This window comes from Lissotriton vulgaris, chromosome 3_1 (assembly GCF_964263255.1).
Source record: "Lissotriton vulgaris chromosome 3_1, aLisVul1.2, whole genome shotgun sequence".
Classification (NCBI taxonomy): Eukaryota; Metazoa; Chordata; class Amphibia; order Caudata; family Salamandridae; genus Lissotriton; species Lissotriton vulgaris.
In genome coordinates, this window is record NC_141689.1 from 1076017991 (window position 1) to 1076039722 (window position 21732).

General features: G+C 42.1%; 1 protein-coding gene across 4 annotated transcripts in view; it reads left to right on the forward strand.

Moving 5' to 3' along the window:
* Positions 1–21732, forward strand: part of LOC147727423 (programmed cell death 1 ligand 2-like) — a 367618-nt gene that overhangs the window by 197989 nt on the left and 147897 nt on the right. For all 4 annotated transcript variants that reach the window (XM_086961498.1, XM_086961500.1, XM_086961497.1 and 1 more), the window contains exon 3: positions 10593–10955. In XM_086961498.1, the coding sequence (XP_086817624.1) occupies positions 10593–10955 (363 nt within the window). The remainder of the gene's footprint in view (positions 1–10592; positions 10956–21732) is intronic.

A 21732-nucleotide genomic window follows, 5' to 3' on the forward strand; every position in this document is an offset into this window, starting at 1 on the left:
TAATAAACTCTGTATTTTCTATTCCAGCTCCTGTGCCAACTTCTTTCTATTGGTCTGAGGACTCTGCAGAGAAGGGAGAACCCCTAGCACTGGTAGGCCTTGCTGAGGCTCACCACCACAAATTGGCGTTCCAACGTGGGTATCATTGGCGACTCGGATGCCCAAAGGAGTGGTCAAGATGAAGGATTGGAATCTCGCTTTGGACGCGATCGCTGCTTGAGGAGACCGAGTCTTGGCAACCACGTGTTTGACTGTGTGCGAATGTGGGAGAAAGAAGTGCGTGAGCTAATGAAGCGTGAGCAAGCCTTGGTTGAAAAAGAACAACGTATGAGCATTCATGCGAAAGCATTGGAAATGATAAATAGGGAAATTAAAGAAATTAAAGAGAGGGAAGATAGGGAGCGTCATTTACAGGTAAATGGCCAATACGCTGTTCGTAGACCTTTTCATCCTATTCTTAATAAACCCCAAGATTATTCTCTCTTATTAGATCGTTGTCCAGCTCCGTATACTCTTCCTTCTGGTCCTTATGAGTCAGATGAGGACTCTCCTACAGACCAGGACAAAGCTAGAGAAACTCGCTAAATCTTATCTGCTGAACATGCATCTCAGATCAGATCTGCTGCACGTAAAGCCGTTCGTAGTACTGCCACTCAGACGCGGACTGCAGTAGGAGTTCCTACAGGGCGGTGTCTTGCGGAGGGGGAGGGGCAGGGTGGAGGGTAGTAATGTACGGATTACGGAGTTTAACAGGTAAGTAAACATAAAAATAAATAAAGCTAATTTTGTGACGTGCACTGCATCGCATTTGGTGATGCAGTGCGTGCAAAAAAATTTGTTGTAATTTTTTTATATGTTTACTTACCTGTTAAACTCCGTAATCCATACATTACTACCCCCTACCCTGCTCCTCCCCCTCCCCACGTCATCACCCTGCAGGAACTCTTACTGCAGACCGTGACTGCTGCCACTGCTTCTGAACTTTTAGATAGTATAAAAGGTTGGCAGGAAAGGGAGCAAATATATTTTATCAATACATTTGCCGCAGAAGTTATCGAACGTTTTAGAAAATATTTGGCAAAAATGGAGCCCGATGATGTAGCAGTTGATTGTAAACAACTACGTGAAGGTCTTTTTGTCTTCTCCCAGGTGGCTGACATGATCAGACGCTTGGTTAAAGTGCGTGTTGAAGCAGCCCGTTTGCGAGAGGAGAAAAAGGCAGCAGATGCAGCTGCACAAACATCCCAAATCAGCATGGCACGAATTCTACTCCTGAAACAGATAAGAATGTTGTAATTAATGTGAAACCCATGTGGGAAGCCGTGCCTTTATATGTTCCTCCTAAAGGAAAGGGTACAAAAATGATAAGACTTCTATTGATGTAAAAGGTTATTTTATTTATAATTGGGTTTACACTCCTTGGAATAGAGCAGATGTTATGGCCCTTAAAAATGCATTGCCTGATCCGCGAAAGAATACAGCAGCCTTTTATGAGGAAGTTGAGGGTGCCATTAGCTCTTGTACAATGATTTTTCCTGATATTGATTTGTTTTTTGGACTAATATTACCACCTGATCTGTGGAGAACGGTGCATAAAATTGATGATCGTGCGACATTTGGAGCATTGTGGAAAGATTTAGAGAAGTCAGATGAAGATAGAGAACCTGCACAGAAACCGTGTCAGTTAATTCTAGATCTCCCTACTGCTATATTAGTTAAGTTAAAAACAAATATTCCCCCTAAAAAGATAGAATGGACTTTAGCAGACAAATCAGTTTCAGATTTCTTTACACGCTTTGAGGAGGCATTCCACGATTTCAGTGGCCAGTCATTGACAGATGACACAGGTAGGCATCTGTTTGTCGATAAATATGTTGCAAACCTTTTGCCAGGAATAGCTAGTCGCCTGAAGGCCAGTGAGAGTTCATGGACTACCTCTTCTCCGGTTTCTCTCCTAACTATGGCTCAGTATTATGAACGACAAGAATTAGAAGCTAAAAGTAAAGAGGATAAAAAGACTAAAGAGTTGAAAACAAAGGTTATGTTGGCCCAAGCTTATTGCCCGCCTTCTAGAGGTAATGATAGAGGTGGACGTGGATCTTATGGTTTGTCCTTTCCTTCCTATACTCGTTTGAATTTGTCTGTTGATCAGTGTGCGTGCTGCAAGAAATTTGGGCATTGGCTTTCTGATTGTCCAGTACTGCTCAGCAGTGTCCACGTGGTCCGGGACAAATGAGAAATCGCTCTGGATATTCAGGGCCTAGAGGAAGCACGAATGATCGCGCTAGGTTTAATGCTAATACACGTGGGCAGGATGGGTTTAACACTTTTGATAGAAGGAACCAATATCAAGTGTCCGACTATGTGCCGTCTGATTTACCGTACAAGAATCTGCTTATGCATAGGATTGCCGAAGATGGGGTAAGGAATCAGTTGAAGTTCCAGTAGATCAGAGGGGTCCCTATGTTACAGCACATGTTTTGGGTTCTACTGATCAGTTTCTGGTTGATACAGGAGCGACCCGTAGCGCCTTGTCTAAACAACTGGTTCCTAGTGCTCCCCTGTCTGGCTTAACGATTACATCGATAGGTTTCGATGGAACACCTTCCCTTAGCCTACTGTCGCAACCACTTGCATTCCATGTTGATAAGTTTATTCTTCCATGTCCGTTTTTTCTCTCTCCAAACACACCAGATAATATTGTGGGTCTTGATATGCTCAAAGATTTCAGGGCTACGATACGATGTTCTCCGGAAAGGAGTATGGGTTATTTTGAATGACAACTACCCTGTGATTGAGAAATCCTGTATTGTTAAAGAGGACATTGCATAGGCTTCACTCCCTAGTACTTTGTGGGCTACTTCAGACACCGATGTAGGGTAAATGGTTATTCCGCCAGTGCATATTAGTGTCAAGAAGGGTGCTTCTTTGCCAAGACTGACTCAGTATAAAATTTTTAAAGAAGGAGAAGAAGCACTTACACACATTGTTCATGATTTGATTACAGTGGGGGTTGTGGAAGAAGTTCCTTACAATGTTTGCAATAGTCAGATTCTTCCCATTTTGAAAAAAGATACTGACACCAGGATTTATAGATTCATCATTGATTTAAGAGAAGTCAACAAGATTGTAGTACCGCAGTACCCTGTGGTTTCTGACATAACAACATTACTTACCCTGGTCCCTCCAACATCAACTACATTTTCTGTAATCGATTTGAAGAATGCTTTCTTCTCAATTCCTATTCATCCTGATAGCCTATATTTGTTTGGTTTCACTCTGAATAATCGATCATACAGATTTTGTAGAGTTCCTCAAGGGTACACTGAGAGTCCGAGTATTTATAGTCAAGCCTTAAAACGACAACTCGATTCCTTTACTTTTTCTGAAGGAGTGGCTCTCATACAATATGTCAATGACATCTTGTTGGCAGCTGATACGCCTGAGCAGTGTGAAAAATGTACTTTGTCGTTGCTTTCTTTTCTTGCTACACACCAACATAAAGTATCACAAAAGAAATTGCAATATTGTAGACCGAAGGTAACCTACTTAGGTCACCTTCTGTCTAAGGAGGCCCGTGCATTGACACCAGATCGCATTCAAGCAATTTTAGACACCCCAGTACCTTCCACACAGAAAGATGCCCGTGCGTTCATTGGTTTGACTTCGTTTTGTAGGCAATGGATATTGGGCTTTTCACACATTGTTAAACCCCTGCTAGCGCTTTTGACTAAAAACACTCCGATCCCCCTTCCATGGATAGATGAATGCCAAAACGCTTTTCGACAGTTAAGACAAGATCTTTGCTCTGCACCAGTGTTAGGCACACCAGATTACACAAAGCCTTTTACACTCTATGTACACGAGAAAGATGGTTGTGCATTGTCAGTTTTAGTACAGACACACGGGGACAAGCAGCGTCCCTGCGCATACTTTTCAGCTGCCTTGATCCTGTTGCTCGTTCGTTGCCTGGGTGCTTCCGTTCAGTTGCAGCGACAGCTGTGTCTATACGTCAGAATGAAGGGATAGTTTTGTCACACAAACTATTGGTGCTAGTGTTCCATGCAGTAGATGCCCTCTTAAATCAGACTAAGGGCCAGATGTAGGTGGCCCAATACCGGTCGGTAACAACCAAAATTACCGAATTTCTTCCATTACCGACCGGTATTGGGCATTTGGGATGGAGGTGGCTACATTTCAGATTCGGTAATTTACCGAATCTACAAATTACTGATTCCTTAAAATACCGAATCGGTTTAAAAAAAGCAATTTTGTGCTTTTTTTACTGTGCCATGTAGCAGACATACGGGCATGTATGTGTGCCACATGTGCACCTATGCACTATTCAGGGGTGCAACAGGGTGTCAATGTGACACCCTGCCATCCTTGCATGAGTTTCCTCTATTACGATTCGGTATTTACCGAATCGGTATTATTGAATGGCTTCCCAGTCATTCCTATGGGCCTCAAGGCCCATAGGAATGAATAGGAATTACCGAATTGGTAAATACCGATTCTTAATTACAGAATCTTACCGATTCGGTAATTTTTACGGAAAATGTGCCTACATCCCATTTACCTATTCTTAAATACCGAATCGGTAGAATTTGTTATTTAAGAATAGGTACATTGGGATTTCCTACATCTGGCCCTAAGACACAACACTTAACTAGTGCTCGTCTGACAGGATACAAATTGACATTGTTAGCACCTCATATTACCTTGAAGAGGTGTGCGACACTGAACCCAGCCACTTTGTTGCCATATCCTGCGATGCAGCCTCAGTCAAAGGAGCCTCACAATTGTATATTCCTTACTGAGGAACAGACAAAGGGCTGCATCGATTTGCAATATACGCCCCTTCCAGATGTAGATGGGGAACTGTGGGTGGATGGGTCCAGTTTGAAGTTACCAGATGGCACAACTTCAGCTGCCTATGCAATTACCATGCTTGATACAGTAGTGGAAACAGCTTGCATACCTCAGAAGTCGGCTCAAGCAGTTGAACTAATAGCTTTGACACAAAAGTGTGAACTTAGCACTGACATGTGTGTGAACATTTATACGGATCGCCGCTATGCTTTTGAAGTGGTTCATGATTTTGGCCTACTCTGGAAGGAAAGAGGCTTTCTTACATCCCACGGTATGCAGATAATGCATGGAGAATTAGTACATAATCTCTTGACTGCACTTACATACCCAAAGAAAGTTACTATTATGAAGTGTAGCGCACACAAGAAAATCATTGACAATATAGGACAAGGCAATGTCTTTGCAGATCGCGTAACTCGTGAGGCTGTGATGCAGCGAAGCACTACATCCATGTACGTAGTAAAATCACAAGCTGAACATTGGCATGACGCTAGAGAAGAAGTATTGGATATACAGAGATCTGCTTCTGTAGCAGAACTTGAGCAATGGGCTAAAAAAGGAATATTGGATGATGAGGGTTGTTGGCGTAACAAAGAAATAAATACGTGGAAATTGCCTGCAGCCTATTTACAGCCTATGGTTCAAATGGCACATGGGCTGGCACATGTTGGAGCTCTAGCAATAAATAAATTGCTTAAGCAAGTTTGGGAGCATCCTGAAATTGCCAGCACAGCTAAAAGAGTAGTACAGTCCTGTTTGATCTGTTGGCAGTATAATACTGGAAAAGGGACACAGAATCTTACAGGAGGGTTTGCTACACCAACCGCACCTTTTTAAGTTTTGCAGATGGATTACATCTAACTTGAACGCTGCAATAACTTGAAATATGTCCTAGTGGCGGTATGTGCCTTCAGCAAATGGATAGAGTCATACCCTACAAAGGATAATACTGCTCTCACCTTAGCAAAGGTGCTTCTAAAGGAGTTTTTCCCTAGATATGGTGTTTGTAAGCTTTTGTGGAGTGACAAAGGACCTCATTTTATTGTGCAACTTGTTGAGTATGTCTTGAAAGGATTAGGAATCAAACAGAAATTCCATGCAGTATTCCACCCGCAATCAGCAGGATTAGTGGAAAGGTACAACGCTACTTTAAAAATGAAGTTAGCGAAAATACTGGCTTCCACGTCTTTAAAATGGCCTGATGCACTACCTTTGGCATTGTTGTCCATAAGATCAGTGTCACACTCACGATCTGGGCTTACACAGTATGAGATAGTATTTGGGAGACCGATGAACATTTGGGGAGTTCCTAAACCACGCCCCATACATGACGTCCCTTGTGTTCTGTTGAATGATTATTTGGCACAGTTAACCGACAGTTTGATCTCTATTCATCAACAGGTTCGAGAAGCTCAGACAGATCTACAGGTGAGGCCCATGAACTCCGACCTGCGACCACGTGATGGTCAAGGTCTTCAACAGATCGAACAGCTTGGAGCCGAGGTGGCGAGGACCAGAGCAGGCGCTCCTTGCGACAAGTACAGCAGTTGAAGTGACGAACAAGAAGAATTGGGTCTATGGCACACACTGCAAATGTGTGTCGTCTGCCTTGGTGGAATCTGCTGTGCTGACCGACCATCGAGAGACGGACAAAGGTCAAGCTATCTCACCTGACGAATCTGCGGAACTTCCCGGACCACATGATTGCTGGAGAATCCCGATATCAGCGGAGACCAAGGAAAGAATCTGCTTTGCCGAAAAAGACTGGTTGAGCTACCTCCCTGGGTTAGTGAAACGGAACGCCGATGTGGCAAGGGGGAGGGATCAGTCCTGCGTAGTGTAGTGACACCCGTCTTGGCCCGTGGTGAAGAAATCAACGGCTGCCCAGGGATAAGAGCTCCAACGATTGTTTTCAACGAGTTTTTAGAAAGATAAAATTCGCTGTTGCTAAAATGAATAACAAAAGAATCATTTGTGCTATAGGGTTTGTTGTTACTCTGGTGGTTATGGCAATAATCACCTGGTTTGTGGAGAAAGTATCTCCTGCTCGACAGCTTTTTGTTGCCACTACTCCAGCTCCAGTGGAACATCATTACTTCACGCTTCCCTACCATGAGCAGAAGCATCGACAATCCTACCTAAATAATACATTCATCCAGATGTTGCATTATACGCACAATGCCACGAATGCTACCAACTGTTGGTGGTGTGGGATGATACCTGCACACCAAAAGAAAGGAGGAACACCTTTTATTCCTCTATCGTTTTCCCATAATGGTTCTTGTCAAGCTTTGTATGCACTTCTGTTTGCTTCCGGAAAACCTTCAGTAGGTGGAATTATCTTTCACTTAAATAAAGTATGCTATCAGGATAAAGATGCTTATCCTCAAGCTGAAGAGACTAAATGGGAATGGGAAGAGTATCAACCGGACAATGTTTCGACACCATATGTCTTCACGAATATGAGGAACATCAAGAACACTGGACCTTTTGTAATTTCTGTGACCAGATCTAAAGCAGATTTATGTATTGGCAGTTCTGGAAGAATTCCAGTAGGACGGAGTGAATGTATTTTGACATTGACTATTGTCGGTGCTAATAACATCAGTTTTACGTCTTCCCATAACACGTATTTTGTGTGTGGTAATAAAGGATACTATCAATTACCGGTTGGGTGGTCTGAGGTATGTTACATATCATTTTTGTTACCACCTGTGTTTTTGGCCCCTCCATCGTATCACCGAAATTTAAAGTTGTATAATGACATTTCCAAGAATAGATACAAACGAACAATAAGTACATATGAAGTCGATCAGACTGATACCACTTTGCAACAATATGTTGATTCCAATTTGGGATTGTTCTTCTTTATCGGTGCTGCATTGAATAGCAGAAACATAAGGCAATTGACTTGTGTTGTGGAAGCTGTCCCCAATCAAACAGCAATGGCACTTGGGATTATTACAGAGGAACTGCAAATTGCAAGGATTGTATCACTCCAAACAGAATGGTGCTTGCTGTGATTTTGGCTGATCGAGGTGGTGCATGTCGCATCATCTGTAGCGTATTTATACCAGATCACTCACCTTCAGTATATGATGAAATCTCAAAACTGCATAAGATTGCTGCATAAATTCACACAGAGACTGGTACATGGACATTTTCGAACTGGATATGGACACTCTTTATTACTTGGGGCTGGAAGCTACTGACTATTCTATGTATATTACTGGTGATACTATTTACATGTTGTACTTGTATACAATGTAGTCCTATGCATTGCTCCATGTGTATCACTGCTTGTACACCTGCCAAAAGAAATATTGCAGAAATAAAAGCACAACAAATGTTAAATAAAGAAATCACAGAGATGATGAGCATCAATGTACAGGATGCATATCTAGATTACCCCAGATAAACAAATGTCTTCAGTTAATGATGAAAGGGTCGTCTGTTGTAATTTGGCAGCAATTAGGTTAAGCATTAGCAGAAGACATCCTGTATTTAATGACTATCTTGTTCGTTTTGTGGAATCCATTTTGTATTTCTGTCAGCCATTTTGTCGCCATGTGCTCTGTCCTACCTTTCTGTTAACTGCTCTTGAAATCTGCCTAGAGACAAGATATATTTAGCATCTTCCACCTTCGCACATGCTCAGTTGAGCTTGCAGCTGCTGTAGTCTGTAACTGTCAGGATGTGTCCACCAGAATTAGCAAACTGTTAGCTCCTCCCACTTGTTGCCTGTACACTTTCTGTATGACCTTGTATGTACCTAACACCAGCATTTTGTACTTGTACCACCTTCATTTGAGCATTTGTGGGTATAAAAGGACAAAGCTCCTTCCATTCAGTGTGCTACTTGATACATTATCAAAGGGTGCTGTGTGAATGTAGTTCCACCTCACGAGGTTTAATAAACTCTGTATTTTCTAGTCCAGCTTCTGTACCAACTTCTTTCTATTGGTCTGAGGACTCTGTGCAAAGAAGGGAGAACCTTTTTAAGAGGATGGAATTCCATCACTCACCATGCTTCATCATCTGGGATCTACTCTTAGTTGCAGCCTTGTGCAACTAAGGGCTACAACCCCCTCTCTGAGAGGGAGTAGCTCAGGGATGTTTTCATAGTGGACATAGCTAGGATTTGCTTAGCAAACTGTTTTGCTTAACACATCCTAGCTATATCCACTATAAAACATCCCTGAGCTCCTCCCTGTCAGAGAGGGGATTGTAGCCCTTAGGTGCACTAGGTTGCAACTCAGAGGAGATCCCAGATGATGAAGCATATCACCACTGTGAGTGATGAGATTCTGTCCCTTTAAAGAGTACTTCACTAATTACACCACAAGGTCTTTTCTTGTGCCAGTAGCTTTAGGATCCTTTCTTTTAGGCTCATAGACAAATGGGTATTTTTGTTGTTGTTTAAGTTGAGCTTGGGGGATATATATCCATGCATCAGTCTTTACACGTTCCCTTAAACCCTCAATCCCTTCTTTTGTTGTTGTTGATACTCTTGACCCACCCATTCTTGAAGCTTCAAATATCACAGAGTTTAGCCATAGTTTGCTGTTTAATTAGCAGTCTACTTGTGAAAGCTAAACCAAACTTGAACAGATAGAATAGATTTGAATTGGATGAGCTGGTAGTGTTTTCAGTATTTTCCAAACAAAGTAACGGATTTTCACGATCAGAATCTCTTTGTAGTCAGTACCCCTGATGCTCTATTGAAAAGTAAAAAGTGAGTTGATATGTGGGAATAGAGGAACATCTCAAAGACCCTTATTATGAAGTGGTTGGTGTTTACTTCACCTGGTAAGTGACATTATCCTGAAGTGAAATAAATACCAAAGGGCCCATTAGGATCACCGGCGGATCGCGACCACCTGCATGTCGGTGGCGATCCGCCCGTGATCTGACCCCGCCCGCCACCCATTTCCCCCCACCATTTTAATATGGCGGGGGACCACGGCAGACGGAAAGACCGTCCGCCGCTTTTCCGCCCGGTCAACGAGTTGACCGAGTGGAAAAGGGTTTAATATAGTGGCGGTGTCTGTTAGACACTGCCAGCCATATTACCATGGGTGCGGTAACTTTCCGTGGTGGCATTGCCTTCACCGAAAGGCATGCGGGAATAGACTGCAAGGGCCTGTTAGGGGAGAGGGGGGTGCACATGGGGGGTACCTATGGTACCCCCCTGCAGTTCCATGCATGGAAATGCACAACATGCCTTCCTGGCATTGTGGCGGGCGGTGCTGAGTGCAAAGCCCGCCCGCCATCCTAATGACCCCCCAAGTGTGGTAATTAACACTTATTATGAGTTTTCAGCTTGAAAATAGGGCATTGCATGCATTATTCTTATTTTAACACTTAGAATTCCTTGTTTTTCTATTTTTCTAGGCAGTTTCACCAGATAACTTTTGTCAGGTTTGACCTGCAGAGATATATCAGGGGAATAGTGTGATGTTGCCATGTTTAATTCTGAGCCCTGAGAAATCTTCAGCTTGTACAGAGATCGAAATTCTCCTTCAAACTCAGAATCAGAGCAAAAGTGTTTGTGTTTACCATCACGTCATGGTTTTGAAAGTTTGCGTTTTTAATTGTTACATTTTTTAAATAGTAACACTGTCATTCCATTGACTTTTTTGTGACTTGAAATGTAGAAATATACTTAAGTACTAAAACAAGCTATTAGTAGAATTCAATATTTCACATCTTCTTTTCAGCATTGTTCTCTGTGGAAGTGCCCCTGTCATCGTTCATTGTTCGGGTTGGAGGTAAGGTGGCTTTGGAATGTCACTTCCCATTTAATGGCACTTTGCGGGTTGAAGAGCTAATGATCATCTGGCTTCATAGTGCACCCTCACAGACAGACCAAAGAGAAGTGATATCATTTCACAGAGGGAAGATCGATCTTTCCATTCAAGATGGCAGCTACAGGGGAAGAGCTACGTTGCTAAATGAGACACTGTACAAAGGTCAGGCTGTACTTCAGATCACTGATGTAAAGCTCTCTGACAGTGGCATTTACAGGTGCATCATCGGTTATGGAGGAGCTGATTACAAGCACATTCAGCTCACAGTAGGAGGTAAGTTGCATGGACAGAAAATATTAACTTATGCAATGTAGACTTTCTTAGAAAGTGAACTCATTTATTTAATTCCTCAAATGATTCGACCTTTGAAACATTTTTCCTCAACTGTTACGACCTAACTGTGAGAACAAGAGAAGAATGCATATTGCATAACATTTTATGTGATCAAGGCACCAAGAAAAGCTGGCCACCCTAGAGCTTAAGGACATTCTAAAATCTTGTGGCCATAACATCAAACCTGCAGCTAAGTTGATCAGTGTGATGTGAACTTGGAGACACACAAAAGGGGACGGGTGACACTAGGTCAATGGTTATGGATCAACAGCCATATAGAAATTTTAAGCCCACCCTATTAATCAAATTTGAAGAAAAACTTACGGCTATGTTAGGTCCGCTACTGTTGAAGCTGTCTGTTATAGATACAGGACTGGCTAAAATTGAGCAGCACTTATCCACTACTCCCCAATCAGTGAGTGAGGGTGTGTCAGTGGTGTTTAAAAAACCCAGACAGGAAAGTCTGATCGAAACTAGATCATCTAATTTTGTAGTAGGTTGCCCCTCCTGTTGTGAAAAGAGGGTTCCTTCGGCAAATCCCACGGGTTTACATCCACCCATCACCCACACAGTACTAAGAGGAGATCCAGTGTGTCATCAGGTCCCGGCGTTGCCTCAAAGAGGGGTCGCGAGCACCAGTATGTTTTTGCATCTTCCCCCAGAGGCTACTCCCTACACAGTCGTATTACTGAATGTACCTGTGCTTCCCTTTGGTGTTGAAGAACATTGGTCATCACTTAGGAATAAGGCCCTCCATTTGTTGAATTCTAGAACTGGGGTGGGTAACCCATTGTCTAGTGAATTCAAAATGGTACGAAGAATCCCGTGGTTTGGTTATTCCCCCAAGGCATTTAGAGGAGACTGCATGGTCCTAAGCTTTAGGTCCCCACGCCTAGTCCAAAACATTTTAGATAGGGCAGGGTCTGGGCACCTAAGCAAGGATGATATCAACATATTACCGTTAGGTTTCTTCTATCGTAATCATAGAGCTCAGGTAATGGAAAGGGTAGGTTCAAGGGCCCCAGATCAGACAATAGTCCCCTATGACAATGCGGTTCCCACACACAACAGATTTGAAGCATTTTCCAATCTGGAGAATATTGATTGACTTGGATCAAGTTCCTGTATTAACAATTTAATCATACCCCCATGTAACGAGTTGGGTGAGGGTGAAAGTGTATTAGGCTATAACAACTTAGGAGGTCCTTTTTTAACCCCACACATTGTTCATAGGAGTAAGAGAGCCCTGACTGTCAATATGCTGGGCGAGGCCGGAGAGCGCAGTTTATCGTTTAATGGTTTCTCCCCATTTGTAGGGGTTACTGGCCCAATAGAAGCTAATAGCAAGCAGCACCCTTTGTGTAGCAGCAACATTCCCGACCCCGCTATAGGATTTAAATTAGTCTCTTGGAATATAGCAGGGCTTACACCGAAAACTTTTTCAGCTGATTGGTCTGCTTTCATTGAAGGTCATAATATATTGAACTTTCAGGAAACCTGGGCCATGGACCATGTTTATCGACAGGGCTACCTATATTTTTCTAAGAATGCGCAAGGAGGTCAGAGGGGAAGACCGAGGGGGGACTCACAATATGGGTGAGACAGTCAGATTGTTACAGGGTGGAGGAATTGTATATTGATAGCAGGGACATTTTAATAATCAGGATTCAGATAGTAAATGCTCCTGATTTGTTGCTCATTAATGTTTACGCTAGGGGGTGCAAGGGGGACAAGCTTCTCCCATTGTTGAACTCTTAGATATGTTTTTAACTCAACCCAGAGGTGTAAACAACTTGATAATCGCTGGCGATTTTAATTGCTCCTTCAAACCCCTGGAGGAGGATGCCCAGTGGAATATCCCACCTTTGGAACTTCCTACTATTAAAAAATGGACAGGGGCAGCTTTACAATTAAAGGAGTTTTGCATGGAACAGGGGGTCAGGACCGCCAACTAGAGAACCGTTTCCGACAAGCAGGGTTCACATACTTATAACAAGGGATTGCGTAGTAGTCGCATTGACTTTATCCTGCTCAAAAATGAATTTTGGCCCTCCGTTTTAGATATGGAGGTTCGCGAACGTACTGAAAGCGACCATAATCCCCTAGTGCTTTCCATGCATCGGATAGGTATTTCTTTTGGTGTTAGTCAGATGCCTGGAACTGGTAACGTGGAGGCTCTTCTGACTAATGATACTAGGAGAGTTAAGTTGTCAAACGTTATTAAAAAAGAAGAGCATTTAGAGCAGATTAGTAAACTGTTGGCTGGAGCACTAGAATCTTTTTAGAATAGTGTTACTCATGAAGACTTCAACTCAAAAGTTGTGCAGGTCCATCAGGAATTGTTCAATAAGCCTTTCTGGTTACTCTACATGACGCCAACTATGCGCAGGTACTCTGGAACATGCAAGGGAGCGTTACTCAAAGGTTTCCCATGGAGAAGGGGGTTGGTCAGGGGTGTGTGCTAGCACCAACTCTTTTTCCCTATATATCAATAGAGTAGTGTAGTACTTTCAGAACTCTCCCACTGATGCGACTTCCTGGCATGGAGATCCCATTGCTTATGTTTGAAAACGACACCCTTACACTCTCTAAGACACGAAAGGGCTTACAGTGTGCCCTAGAGAGATTTGAGGAGTCTTTTCAGGACAATGATCTCCTAGCGAATGTGGAGAAAACTAAATTTATGGTCCTACATAAACATAAGAATGTTAAATGTAGAGTTGAAATGAAGGAAGACATTCTGGAACATACACAGAACTTTACTTATTTGGGGGTAACTCTTGGTAGTAAACTCAGTTGGAGGCCACATATTGATCTACTTACCGTCAAGCATGCCCAGCTTTCAGGTGCTTTAGGCCTGTGGTTTACTGGAGAAGGTTCTGGATCACTCCAGAGCTCTCCCTTTACACTCAGGCCGTCCTGGAAGTTAGCGAGTCTGACGGTATGAGTAAAATCCTGTGGCTGAGGAGAGTAAAAATCACTCTTTGCGAGATGGGGATGAATAGACTGTGGGTTAATCTAGTCGAAAACCCCTTTACAACAAATACTGATTTTAAGGCGGCATATTGGAACACACTTATCCTAAAGCATTTTTCTACCTTAACTGGACCCTCTTTATCCAGAGACTTCCTAGAGCATAAGCATGAAGCAAAGTACGAACATTACTGGGATCTTATTACCACTTCAATAGATAGGAAACTTTATCACCAATTTAGGGTGGGTTCTCTTCCCATTAATATTTTTGCCAGTAAATGGCATACCTCGATTAGCCGTAAATGTCCATTTTGTCCCAACTATAACGAATCGTTGGCAGACATTCCGTTTGTGTGTCCAGCATATAAAACCCCAAGGACAAGATGGCTGAAACCTGTATGTTTACTAATGGGCACTAGGCTGAGTAGCGAAGCACTTAAGATTCTAAGAACATCTACATATGAGTCCACAGTGATCGCTGTTACCAAGTTCCTAGGCTCTTCGTTGGTGATACGTGCCAAAAAGAGGAGGGACTGTTAATTGCTCCCTTGTTCCCCAGTTAGGGGTAAACGCACTCTGTATATTGTATATTATTGTATGGTTTAAAATGTACCTAACCTGGCTTCTGTATGCAGGACTGTGAATGGTTGTATATGCCTTGGTGGCAGAAAATTGAATCAATTTTAGTGGTTTTAGTTATTTATTATATATTATGTATTTTTGATTGAGGACTTATTACACCTTTTGTTTATTATTGTCTAAAGTTTAAATAGTGTTTACATTTTGCGCATGTATTTCACCTCTGTGTTCTAATGAATGAATTGTCTTTTGTGATTTTAAATCAAAATAAAGACTAAGGGCCATATGTAGGTAGCTTAATACCAGTCAGTAAGAGCCGAAAATCGGTTAATTTGCCGTTACCGACCGGTATTTAGCTTTTTCCAATTTAGGTGGCTGGATTTAAGGATTCAGTAATTTACCGATTCGGTAATTTAAGAAATCAGTAAATTACCGAATCCTTAAAATCTATGTAGGGAGCACTCAAGTGAGTGCATTTTTGATTTAAGGATTCGTTATTTACCACCAACTACAAGTTGGTGGTAAATATCGAAAACGTTTAAAAAAGCAATTTTGTGCTTTTTTAAAAGTGCCATGTGGCAGACATACATGCCCTTAGGGCATGTATGTGTGCCACATGTGCACATATGCACGATTCAGGGGTGCAACAGGGTGTCAATGTGACACCCTGCCACCCTTGAATATGTTCCCCCTACTACCGATTCGGTATTTACCAAATCGGTAATAGTAAATGGCTTCCCATTCATTCCTATGGGCCTCCAGGCCCATAAGAATGAATGGGAATTACCGAATCGGTAAACACCGAATCGGTAATACCAAATATTACTGAATCGGTAAAATTTACCGAATTTTCACTTACATACTATTTACCGATTCTTAAATACCGAATCGGTAAAATTCGGTATTTAAGAATCGGTAAATAGAGATTACCTACATATGACCCTTAATGATAATGATGATGTTTTTCCAGACAGATATACACATTCTACCATAAATCTACCAGCAATGTTTTGCTATAACCAAGAGCACTGCTGCACATTTAAAATACGTAATAGGAAGAACTCAACAGATCAGACGGATGACCTATGATGTAAAAGTCACACAAGAAGTTGTAACGAAGCAGTTGGGCAAGCACAGAATATAATTTACCCAGCTACTAATTCAACCTAATAAACTGTTAGAGATCTGCCACAAAGTGAGCATTCGCAACATAATCAAGAATGTTACAACGAACAAGCCTAAATATGTATCAACCTTCTTATCTTTATTTTTTAGAGCTTGGCCGGGAAAATACAGCTGGGCCTAAACGCTGCTTAGAATGATTCAATTTCATCCTGGTAACAACACCTGTAATGAAAGTGATATAACTGGTTTCCTGCATCCATATCTAAAGGAAGTGAGATTACTGGTTCCCACCTGAAAATGAGTGCCTCCTCCCCTACTCCAGTCAAATAGTCAGGGCGTACCACTTTCTAGACATCTGTATCTAAGGGCAGACACTGACATTATCATCAATTGTTTGGGTCGGTTAGCGCAAGGAGCGCTTTGGGACAAAATCCTTCCTGCACTGCAACCTCAGGAAGCACCTATAAGGTGAGATGTGCCTATCTGAGCAAACTTCACTACCAATCCTCACACTCACACCCAGATCACACTGTTATTCACCATATCTTCAGAGCACATTGACCCAACTTCATACACATCCTGCTAAGCACTGCACACCCTCAAAATACCAACTCATCCTCTTAACTCACACTCTGCAGTGCGCTCCGCACAAAACAGACCTCATTACATATCACAACCTTGATGCACACTTCATCAGAGAAATATGACTCATCCTAACATCCTGAGACATCCTGACAATCCTTGTTCCCCTGAGTCTACAACATGCAGCATGAAGACCCATACGTAATTAGGGCAAACCCGTGCCATCATCCATAAATTTTGGTCCAACACTTAAGTGTATGGAGCTCTTCTCATGCCACTTTCCACTCTCTGCAACTCAGTCTACCACCTTAACAGATCTCCCAAGGAGAACAAGAACTTCAATTATGAATTCTCAGACCACTTCACCATTTTATCCATCCAACAAACCCAGAGCACATTTCATTATAATTTCAACCTCGAGACAGCTCATTTATGAAAAATCTCAAGAGAAACCTTTCTCAATTTCATACGCATATGCAACATGGTACATCATGTTACTCATCCAGCACACTTCAAATGCTAAATCCTCAATCCTGTTTTCTCAACATCACCAACCATTCAAGGCAAAAATCCCAAACCTCTGGGTTTGACAGATCACTGTGCTATCCCTATCACCCAACTCAGAGTCCAGTCAGCACTGTGATGTTAAACCAAAAGAGAGCAATGCACCTTCAGGTTCATCAAAGACTTCTCCTTTGACAACCTACAGGTTGAAATCCTCTTGCGTCCTGCACCTCAAGGCTTCTATAACCTAATATCGCCAACAAATATATTGTAAAACTAAATATATTGGGGAAAATATTGACTACAGAAATAGAACAGACCAACATATATTGTCATTGAGTAGATATCGTTGGACCTGGCCATCTCCACAGGGTCACCCCTAAACCTTTTGCCTTGACCCCTCCTGTCTTCTGAATTTGTTTTTGTTGCCATTAAAACTGTGTGAACGTTACCACTTATAAACAGTGCTAAAGTGCCCAATGCTTTCTCTCTGAAACATGGTACAATTGGTCTACTCCTGATTGACACATTTAATGTACTTGTACGTCCCTAGTATATGGTATTGCATGTACCTAGGGCCTGTATATTAAATGCTACTAGTGACCTACTGCACTGATTGTGCCACCCACGAAAGTAGCACTTTAAATCTTGTGTCAGGCCTGCCATTGCAGCATGTAATGCAGTTTTAAACTGCAGTTTTGATCAGGAAAAATAAACCTTTTTCCAAGCCTAAAACGTGCTTTTAATACATATAGGTCACCCCTTGGTAGTCTGTAAGAGTCCATAGGGCAGGGTGCATTGTACTTACATACCTTATTACATTTAATAAGTGCTTACTTTTGATTGGGAGCAGGTAAAAATATCATGTTTGGACTCAAATTAATTGCAATTTAAAAGCCTATTTGATGGTAAACTCAGATTTTAAGTCACAATTCTGAACTTGGCACTTTTGAGAATTTTCTTTTCTTGCTCTAACCATTTTGTACTTGTTGCCAGTGTCCTGAGTTGAATGATTGTAAAGAGTTTGTGTATTCCTGCCAGACAGTGAGACAAAGGGGACTGGGTGTAGGCAGGATGGGTCATCTTGCCAGGATTGCTTGGGGCTGAACGTTTCCTTGCCCCACTCACATTTTAAAGAGGCTTGCCTCCAGCACTCACAAAGGAACTTTACACTAGTCTTTTGTCACCCCAGACTTCTTGGAGCCTTTATAAGTGAAGGGAAGAATTTCTACAATCATATATGGAAGCTCCCTACTTGAAAGGCTTGCAAAAGGTATAAATAATGGACACTCAGATGACCTCTTCAGTACACTCCTGGACCTTAGGAAGACTTTGAAAGGACTGCCTGACCCGAGAGAACTATTGTTCTGTTACCAGAGGACTACCCTGCTGCTAGAGGTATTTCTTGCTGCTTCGAGGGGAATTGGACAGTCTCCTTGAACTCAGGACCAGGAGAAGTGACTCCGAGGACTGGTTGGCTGGGCTAGTGTGTGAGCTATGGAAACATAGCAAGCTCCTTGGGCCTTGACTCCTGCACCTGGCCCATACTGGAGTGAGTCCTAACCACCCCCAAATGATGGCCCCCCAGGTCCTGGACCCTTGGTTGTGGTGTTGATGGTACTTCTCTGCAGCAACAAATTCTATTTGGCTGGACCTTTTGGCAAAGGTATCAGGTCTTGTGGAGCACTCATCATCTACAGCCTGCAGCGTTGTCCCTCTGGAAATGTTTGGCTTCTAAAAAACATGTGACTTAAGTCTTAAGGTAGAAATCTTCCCCGGGACTTCATCTAGCGGCTCCCGATGAGGACACCTCCTCCTCAGCTACCGCCTGCTTCCTCACCCCAGTAAACTCTACCTTCTCAGGAACGTCTCTTAAAAATGTCTTCTAAGTTCAAAAGTAATGAAAGACTGGTCCCAAACTACCCTTCCTATCTGACCTGCACTCCATTGTGACCAAAGCTGAATGTGGCAAGGCTCTATGCACAAAATGATCAATAATCCCCACAATCAAATGCAAGAATATCAAATTGTGTGCTCCAAGGAAGAGGGCAGCCACTCATACCCACAAAAGCGGACTAGAAAAAATAGTCCTAAAACAAGAAACAGGTTATCCTGAGCCCCACTAAGTGTGTATTATGAAATCAGAGTCCCATCCGTCTTCTTTCCACTTCGTTGTTTATTTCTTGAGATACCCTCATCACAGTTCACTATTCATCCTTTCTTAACATGCTACAATGTTCTCCAAATAGCCAACACATGTTTCATCAGACATGATGCGTTTGCATCCCTGACTTCATCAGGGCTCTCAAATATCTCTCTATTCCAGACGTCAAATGCTTAAAAAAGGTTTCTGTTTAATCACCAGTCCTTTTCTAGTCCTCCATCTAGGACACTTGATACCAAAATTAAAGACCTTCTGACCCGAGTGGCAGAGAGTAATCCTCACTGGTATTTCTCGGCGATGATGAAGTCAGAGATGCAAACGCATCATGTCTGACGAAACATGTGTTGTCTATTTGGAGAACATTGTAGTGTGTCAAGGAAGGATGAATAGTGAACGGTGACAAGAGAATCTCAAGAAATAAACATCAGAGTGGAAAGAAGACGGATTGGACGCTGAATTCATAATTTCATAATACACACTTACTGGTGCTCAGGATAACCTGTTTCCTGCACTCCATAGTGGTTGGCCTTAAATTCTGTCTTAACTCCGGTCTTGTGCGACCATATACCTGCGGTTGGTGATTTGTTCTTTTAGGCACTATTTTGCTCTAGAACTTTTAGCAATTCATAACTCCTGTTCTACTGATTGGACTTCATTTGATTTGGTGTCATTAGGATTTTTCCTGTGTTGTGTTTTCAGTTTATTACATAATGCTTCAAATTTAAGCCTGACTGGTTAATTTAGTGACTTTTGTGGTTCACCCAGAAAAGGATTGTGGGTGTTTACTGAGTGGGGCTCCCCCCCCACCAAACCTATAGCCCAATTGCTTACATTGGTGTCTAGTGGTGGGATCCAGTACATTAAATTTTTTTTCTTCTAAATTCTCCTTAATTTTTGATTTGGCTATTATCTTTCTTTCCTTTTCCCAAATTTACGTTGTGCCTCTTTTTCTAAATTCAAGTTTTGCCTCACATCCTTTTTGCAATAATAGAGTAGGATCTGAGCATGGTTGAAAGCTACAACAAGATTTAGCTGCAGAGGCTCTGCAAGGACAGGTGGTCGAATGTGTGGAGGAAGGCCACCACAGTGGATCTCAAGATAGCCCTGAGACCCCTTGAGAAAGTCAGGAGGACAAGCCGTGGGCTACAGCACCCTGAGGAGAAGGACCACATATCCACAGGAGTGAAATCCCCAGCCACGGTAGAGAGCAGTGTGTCCTCACAGCCTGTCCCCTGAGGAACTGGAGGACATGAAGGCTGGAAGGAACCTCTGACTGGCCAAAATGAAACTTGAGGCTACCATGGCGGAGGCAACTGCAAAAGAGGGGTTTGCAGGAAAGGAGATTGGCTGTAGAGTAGAAAATGCTGAAGCAGAGGGAGCAATTGCAAAGAGAAGGCTGAGGCAGAGAGAGCCTTGGCAGGTAAGAAGCTATTGCTGACTGAGATGAGTCAAAAAGAGCTTGAGCTTAAAGCACAGCAGCTCAGAGTCCAGCAGCAATGGTGGCAGTAATACCCTAGTTCCCAGTGGCAACAGGAGGGTACACATCTCCAAAGATCTGGTGCCTAACTTGGTTGTGGGGGATGACATTGTTAAGCTGTTTGAAGGATATGAGGTTGCCTTAGAGATGTATTAGGGCCCTGAGGAGGAATTGGGAGACAGTATCTGGAGGCATATTCCTAATGAAAGGAGGGATGAATTACTGACCCTAGGGAAGGGGGACAGGATGAGGTATTCCCTTATGGAGGTTGGCCTTGTCAGTAAACATGGCCTCACCCCTGAGAAGTATAAGTAGAAGTTCAGGGGCAGTCAGAAACTGCCCCACTCATTGTGGTGGTTGCCTGAGTGGGATCTCCACCCCCCTCAACCTATAGGATCACTGAAAAAATATCGAGGGTCAAAATATCGACTGGCAAAAATATCGTGGACAAAATATCGACAGTCAAAATATCGAGTTTGTATCTACAAACAGGTAAGTACAAAAATATCGAGTACAAAATATCGTTTACAATAATATAGTTATAAAAAATATCGACTTTGTTAAAAACAGTGTTTAATTAAATTAATATTAAAATTTAATTACTAAAATATACTTAAAAATACTTAAATTAAATTATAATAATTAAATAATAAATAAACTTAATAAAAATAATTTTTTACAATCATATTTTGAAAAACATATATATATAATAACATACTATAATTAAATAGGATACTATTATATTAGCGTACAATACCAGAAGTGTAAAAAATACTATTCCCACTCCAAAGAGTAATGACGGTCACATTATCGACTTGCAAAAATATCGTTTAAAAACTGAAAACTGACCCTGAACCCTAAAAATACCCCTTTACCCAAAAACCCAAAACTGACCCTGAACCCTAAAAATACCCCTTTACCCAAAAACTGAAAACTGACCCTGAACCCTAAAAAGGCCCCTTTACCCTAAAACTGAAAACTGACCCTGAACCCTAAAAATACCCCTTTACCCAAAAACCCAAAACTGACCCTGAACCCTAAAATTACCCCTTTACCCAAAAACTGAAAACTGACCCTGAACCCTAAAAATGCCCCTTTACCCATGAACTGAAAACTGACCCTGAACCCTAAAAATACCCCTTTACCCTAAAACTGAAAACTGACCCTGAACCCTAAAAATACCCCTTTACCCTAAAACTGAAAACTGACCCAAAACCCTAAAAATGCCCCTTTACCTGAAAACTGACCCTGAACCCTAAAAATGCTCCTTTACCCAAAATTTATCAATATTATTTCATTACCAATTAATTATT